The following is a 7,476-nucleotide window of genomic DNA, read 5'->3' on the forward strand; positions in this document are numbered from 1 at the left end:
AACCTCAGATGTTCTTGGTTTTTGCCCTGCTTTGTGCTTTAATATAACCTCTGCACTTTAGAACTGAAGGAGACTACTTCTGGAAGTATAATTAAATATAGAATACACCTTTTAATTAAACCAACACGTGACCTAAAAAAAAAAAAAAAAAAATCATTCTACTGAAGTAATCTGTATTGTTGAAAGCTTCATCAATACTTGCTTGCACTGACAATTTTAAAGTTGCTGATCAGAAACATTTAGCTAAGCACCTGGTACCAGCGTCTGCTGAGAGTTGGAAGTTGACTTCCACAAATGTTACATCTTCCTGCAACGGAAGGAATTTCCTTCCACTGGGAAGTTATTCTCCTCATGCAACCAGTTCAATTCAATGAACTAAATCTACTGCTACTTCAGAAAAAAAGATTGCCCTCAATCTATCCTTTTAACATTTTACAGCCTGATAAAACTATTTATGAAACAGTAAGTGGCATTTTTACTTCCTGCATACTTAAAGGAGGTCCTCTTGCAAAGCAGAAGCATAATACTATTTCAATCCAATTAGGACATGACAATAAACTGTGGCATAAGAAGTGTGAATATAGACTTTTATATTTTTATTAAATACTATAATCCAAATAAATATATGTTCATCTACAGAACTGCTTAAATGAGAGAGTTTATATTTGGTTAACAAAAATGCTGTGCTTGACTTAACATAAAGGCAGATCTGCAGTTGAAAGAATCTTGATAGTTACTCATCAGAGTGAATTAGCCTCTTTTCTGGAAAGCAATTAAAAGGGTATGAATACAAAGATTAAAATGTCGGAACATATGTCTCACTAACTTGTGTCAATCCACCTATATGCAGCTTAAAACCTCAACATACTACCATTTTGTCTTTCATTTTCAGAGAGGACATCTGTGTTCATTTTTCAACAGTGATTAAATGCACAAGTTATTCAGCGGATAGCGATACATGCCTCAGCACATTTGTACTCCACACGTGTTGGGAACAAACCCATATGGATTTATTTAAGGCTTACGTTTCATGTTTGTTTTTGATTATTCAAATAACGTGCATTACACCTGCATCAGTTCACAATAAGTTTATTTTATGTGAAGAAAAGCTTTGCCATTAATGAAAAAATTCAGTAGAAAACAGTACCTCCTGCTTTCAATCTAGGTTACTCAAAAGTAGAAGCTGGTATTAGTGAAAATTTCAGTAGAAACAAATCTGTAGGAAACGTGTTCTTGGCACATGAAGTAAAAGCTTTAAACACATTAAGTTTGAATAGAGTATTTATCATGCAACCATGCTGGCAGAAAAGCCAGTTTGTAATGGCTGGTATTTGTCCCTCAAGAAAGAAACACGGAAGACACTTAAACCTGCTTACATAACATTAATTGTATATAAATATGGTGTCACCATAATTGACAGTCTTTATTCAGGCCAGCCATTTAGTTTAGCAGTTCTAAATAAGTAATAGGCACTTTGCCTTTCTGATTTCCCCTTTCACCCATCAGCCAGTCTGAATCCATGCCCGGGATACTATACACTGTTATCACCTAAAAAATAGAAACACATCATTATAATCTTATAATTGCCAGGAAAAAAAACATAGTCTACCTTCATGTGATTTACAAGGTCTTAGAAACAGCATTAACCAAGTTAAACTGAGCATTTGAGAACAAAATCTAGCGCTCATAAAAATTATTTCATTGGTTCATGGAGAAGAAGTAAATACGGTAGCATAGTTAAAATATTTAATCTCTTTTATGAAGTTTTATTAATTACCGTTTCTCTTTCATTAGTTTTTTTAATCTATGTATTTTGTATACTGTCATCAACAGGCAACCTAGAAGCAAGTTCCCTGAATCTTCGAGTACATGACAGGAAGACAGGTGATGATGATGGGCTACACCTTAACAGAAAATCTGAGGGCCACAGCTTCCATCTAAGTTACTGTCTACAAAAGTCAAAAATATGTAAGTAATGCACGCATAAAAAAGTTGTAACATTTTTTGTGGATGTTATTCTTCACCACTCAGCTATAGTCACATAACTAGGTGACACTATTTCATATCTCTGCCTGCTTTGTACAGGCTCTCTGACTTTAAAGTATTAAGAATTCAATTAGAAGAGGAGTAAGCACAGCACTACCACCACAACCAGAAGTGATTTTACTTCCATATTCTTCTCAAAATGCAACATTTCATGTTTGAAAGACTAATTATATCGATAACGGTGCTAGAAGTATGTTAAAAGGAAGACTGCATAGTTGAATCTTGATTGTCTAGAAAATTCTTCTTACAAGCTGAGCAGGCATAACAAATGTTAACTCTCACTATAGAATATTAGGGTATAGAGGTACAGGCCGCTAGCTTCTCAGAGTACTATTGAAGTTTAATTAAAAAGAAAATCAACTACACAGATTTCTTCATGTAGCACATCTTACCTAGATAGTCACAAGCATTCTGAGTTTATTCTTAAATGACTAAGATACTTCGAAAACTTACCTCATCTGCAAGTAGTGATAATTCACTGCTGTTTGCAGCATCATAATCATAGAGAACTCTAGCTTTCCTGCTGCCACTTGATGACTTCAGTTCACTGATGCCTGAAGTAACTACTGAATTGCTTACTGAAGGCAGTGAAGCAGAAGCTGAGGCCAAAACTGAGGGAGTAGAAATGCTTTGCACAGGAGTCGAGGAAGACTGATTATTGTTAGAGAGAAAAGTAGATGGAAAGCTGTAGGGGAAAACAAAAGAAAAAGACTTCTGGGTGAATCAGTTCTACACGCCTTCACACCTAAATTAGTATTCTTGCCTTCATCAGTTATGGAATAGACAACAGTAGAGAGCAGCAACTGGATAGCACTGATATTTGTACAAACCTAAATAAAGATTTGTTCCTATTGCAAAGCATAAACCAAGCCAATATACTTTAAAACAAATATTGCCACCATAAAAAATTTTGAAAATTGCCACTTTAAAAAATACAGGCAAGTAATATTGGTCAGACTTAATTCACAATTCATTTTAAAAAAACATTTATTTTGGCAGCTCTGCCAGTAAGAGTAACCTTCACCCCCTCCTGCTAATTCCTCAGTTATATGGCTACACAAAGGTTTGTGTTAGTGAACCAGATCAGGGAAATAATATAGGTTAAGAACACAGCCCTCCTCTGAAAGAAGAAAAAAAAAGTCACAGCTATTTTTGTAATCTAAATCAGTTTGTTGATCCAGCTAGCTGCACATTGTAAAGCAAAAATATTTTTAACACTAAAGATGAACTTATATCAACTCCGGGCCCTCCTTTCTGGATCAGATTACTGCTTGTTCTTTGCCAGCTGTAGTGCTTGCCAGACACTTCCATGAAGTCAATTCAACTCATTAACCTGCCTGAAAAATAAGCCAGTAAATATACATATATATGAACTGAACTGCAAAAAAGTGTTGCAACACAGAGGTGATACAACAGAAAGGACAGAACAACATGTCTAAAAAGTGGAAGGAGCAGAAAGAACAGCAAGAGAGGAACATATTTTGGGCTGGGGGATAAAGAGGACAGAACAGCATGGTTGCGAATGATGAGCTGTGAGACTGGGTTACCGTCTTACGTCACTTTGCCCTGCATCCTGTGATGCAGTTCCATGGCAGACAAAACTCATTTAGTAGTTGATGTGGTCATTCCTCACTGCCTTACTTTGTTCCAGCACTCATCTGATTACCTTAAGAGCAGGCCAGTGAAGGTTTTGACAAATGGCAGAGCTGACAGAGAAAAAGGTGAGGGTCAACAGCGAGTATTAGTCTGCGTCAGGACGATGTGGGCCTATAGCTCTATTTCCTTCCACTCTTCTTCTGACTTGTCTATGCATCAACTAGTCAATCAATTCCACACAACTTTCCTCATCAGTCCTTCTGCATAGACGCTTTTTCTTTATGATCCAGCATATGGACACGTTATCCCCCACACACACTTTTTTTTGGTGTAAGCAAATCAAATCAGCAGAACAGAGGGAGAAAAATCAACACCACATTTTCATAGGGATAACTCAGTAATAAATATGTCAGAAGGCAATCTATCATAGTTGGCATTCAAAATTTAAAGGGACAATCAGCTGCTCTTGAATATCACTAAATAACTTTTAATATACTGCTAAACCCATTCTCTGTTAGCACAGTAATTACTTGTAGATCATTCCACTCAGTTTGAAAGGTCACTGGTTAGTACAGCTAGTGGAGAAGAAAACTAAGACTTTCTAACCACCCAGTCAATCAGTAAAGCATTAAGTCTCACTTTTTGCAAAGCTCTATATAGGCACATTACTGTAAATCTTCAGCTGTACAGAGATTGTCTGGGATTTAATTTTTTAAGCACTTGAGTAGTAGGAGTTTCACAGCTTGTGGAATAGTAAAGGGTAAGACGGAAGACTAAATGCTGCCAAAATTTAGGCTTGGCTGTCAGTGAAGCTGAGAAAATTCAGAGCAAAAGCAGTTGTCAGAAAGAAAAAAACAGCTAGAGTACTACGATATTTGAAATAGATTTGTTTAGTTATTTACGGGGAACAACAACAAGAAAGAGATACTGCTTTTAACTGGGAGATTTGATTCTTTAAGCAGCCACTCAGGAGAAGAATGCAGTAGAGGGATAAGTAGCTGGCGCTGCACTGAAGAGAAACATCATAAAACTATGTCTACTTATATAAAGAGAACTGAGCGAAAGTTTTCTTCTCACCTTGCCCACAGCTGACTCTGGAGAGTACATCTGCAAAATCAGTGATCAGCCTTAGAACTTGCATGGTCTCCCTGTGAACTGGGTTAGGGTTTATGCCCTAGATTCTGTGCCAGATAAAACATTTAACATGCATCTACTCTGGGAACCAAGTTTTTGTTTCAAGTAACAAACTATCCCACTTAGAGCTGGCACACCTTTGGTTCACTGAAGATCTCAAAACAAAAATAGCCCCTCACAGCTCTTGGCTTTTATATGAGGATATGGCAAGTGTTCTGAGATGTGTGAAAAGAGCACACGTAACCCAGTACTTTTTATCCCTTTTTAACTGACAGAGTGCTTGCAAATACAACCAAAACCTAACTGAGCTGCCTAGGCTATTTATTTGGTGGCTATATCTGTCTGTGTGTAACATGAGAAAAACGCTTCACATACCCTGTTCACCTACTTAATCCAATAGCTACCACAAATACTACACACCACATACCCATAAAATGAGAAACTCTTCCAAAGCAAGGAGTGCAACTTGAGAACCTGCCTGTTTTAATCCACATAAGCAGATAAACTTAATTTGGCTGATTGAGGAACTTGGGATTTTTAAAAGCTTCAAAGCTTTTGGTCTTCCAGAAGTCATAATTTTTTCAAAAATACTAATAAGATCATAGTGACAGATATATCCTTCTGTTTTCCTAAAGGAAGTATTTTCTTCAAATATACTTTTCTTATACCTCATAGCAGTTTACATACATTTTAAACAAAGACAGCTGTTCTAAATATGCTATACATCCTAAAGCAAGAGATTTTAATGACATATATATGTTCTTCGGGTTAAACCTATTATGCTTAAAGCTTTCTGTTTGGCAAGTAAACTAGGATAAGAGTACAAATTTTAGAAACAACTTCTCAAAGTATTTGTGTAAATATACTTCACCTACCCTTTAATGTAAGAGGCACTTGTCCTTATTTCAGTGAATGTTTATTCTCAAGCTTCAGTTCTAGAACTCGCATTCACACACTACCAAATTTTAAGGTTGAATACTTCTTTCAATGCAATGTAGCTTTAAAGATGTAGCTTCTTTAAAAAAGAGATTAAAATTTTTTTGGAAAAATCTTTTTGGAAAAGTCTTTATCTATTTAAACAAACTGAGGAAAGGACATCAAATGCCACAGGAAGTAGCAAGTCAGGAAAAGGACGAGAATTAAGAACACTTTTGTTTTTACTTCCTCTTCATGGAAAACAAAAGCAAAGATACTTTATAGAGGCAGTTATTTAAAACAGTCACTACAGTACACTTTTAAGTACAGACAACCGTTCAGTGCATATGCTCACCTAAATAATATGGTTTGGAATATCCCTAAGACAGACTGGCTGGTAAAGAAGAATTTGAATGGAGAAACTGTGTAAAAATTAAGTATGTGTATCTCTTTACATCACCACCAACCACAAAGAAAGAATTATTAACATAAATTAACATTAGGCGGTTTCTTCTCTTACTTTAAAAAAACGCCAAAGCTATAAAACATTGAAAGAAGATAAGCTTGCCCATTCCATTGCAGGTGCTTTGGGTTACTGATTACAGATATTATGAAGTACATTATCTATGCTGGCAACTCAACAATGGAGAACATAGTTTCATTTCAAATCAGTTAGTGGCTAGTTACAAATTAAGAGGCAACATGAATTCATGGGCAGTGCAACAGCTTTTCCTACATTGCGCAGCGGTTCTGTAGCACAGATGAAAAGATAACTGAATGATTACAATTAATAACATTTTTTTTTTTATTATTTCTGTCATTAAATAATGTTACCATGGGCTCACCTTCCTCAATAATAAAAAATACAAAATCTCAATAAAATAAACTTCAACAGGCATTAGTCCAATGTGTAGACTTAGGAAAGTAGTTATACTGGGGTAATTAGGGTAACCAAGTGGAAAGTGTGCCCATGGCACAGGGGTTGGAATCAGATGATCTTTAAAGTCCCTTCCTATGCAAACCATTCTATGATTCTATGAATCACACATTAATTACACTAGAAGAGATACTTTCTCTTAGTCCAGCACAATCCATGTGTTCACTGTTGTGTGCAAGTTTTCCTACTATTGATAAGCACTTAGAAAATAAGTTTTTTTCTGAAGTTGTTACAGTGTTGCTACCTTCCAAGTTGTTTCTGGAGATCCAACATGTATTGGTAACATTGTGCATAGTAGGTCATCTGAGCTTCAACAAAATCGTTCAGACAGCGAAGATGATGTGCCTATAACACAGCAAGGAATTCAAGTTTTTAGCCTGCAAAAACTCCAGACTGCATTAGGAAGACTACTCTACTCATCATGTTGGTAAGGCCAACATTGGACACAGGATTTATGCCACATAGGCACTGTGCCTGGATTTAGCTAGCAGCTACAATAAAACGTCACACATCAGCTTAATCAAACACAAAAATATAGGTTCTGTCCAACCATTGTGCCATTTACCTAATATTGTTTCCACAACATAATATTTTAGCATGTTTTTGTGGTTTCAATATTCATCTGATCTGATAAATGGAAATCTAAATTGAAAGGATAGAAATCGAAACACCTGAGTTCAAGGTAAACAGAAAATTAAAAATAAATTCAATGAATACTTAAGTATAATACAAAAAAGGTTGTGGGATACTTTAAGGCAGTAAAGTGAAACCTAGTAGCCCACTGCTCCCAAGTAGTTTACTGTAGATTTTTGTTGTTGTTTTAAAAGGAAGTGCCTGCATTTTTAACT

At 35.9% G+C, this 7,476-nt stretch overlaps 1 protein-coding gene across 4 annotated transcripts in view; it reads right to left on the bottom strand.

Annotated features, from left to right (window-relative positions):
• Positions 1 to 1,073: 1,073 nt before the first annotated feature.
• Positions 1,074 to 7,476, bottom strand: part of SH3GLB1 (SH3 domain containing GRB2 like, endophilin B1) — an 18,913-nt gene continuing 12,510 nt past the window's right edge. For all 4 annotated transcript variants that reach the window (XM_035333345.1, XM_035333346.1, XM_035333349.1 and 1 more), the window contains 3 exons: positions 6,873 to 6,973; positions 2,500 to 2,731; positions 1,074 to 1,548 (listed from right to left, as the gene is read on the bottom strand). In XM_035333345.1, the coding sequence (XP_035189236.1) occupies positions 1,441 to 1,548; positions 2,500 to 2,731; positions 6,873 to 6,973 (441 nt within the window). In that variant the 3' untranslated portion in view covers positions 1,074 to 1,440. The remainder of the gene's footprint in view (positions 1,549 to 2,499; positions 2,732 to 6,872; positions 6,974 to 7,476) is intronic.

The sequence above is a fragment of the Oxyura jamaicensis genome, chromosome 8 (assembly GCF_011077185.1).
Source record: "Oxyura jamaicensis isolate SHBP4307 breed ruddy duck chromosome 8, BPBGC_Ojam_1.0, whole genome shotgun sequence".
NCBI classification, from domain to species: domain Eukaryota; kingdom Metazoa; phylum Chordata; class Aves; order Anseriformes; family Anatidae; genus Oxyura; species Oxyura jamaicensis.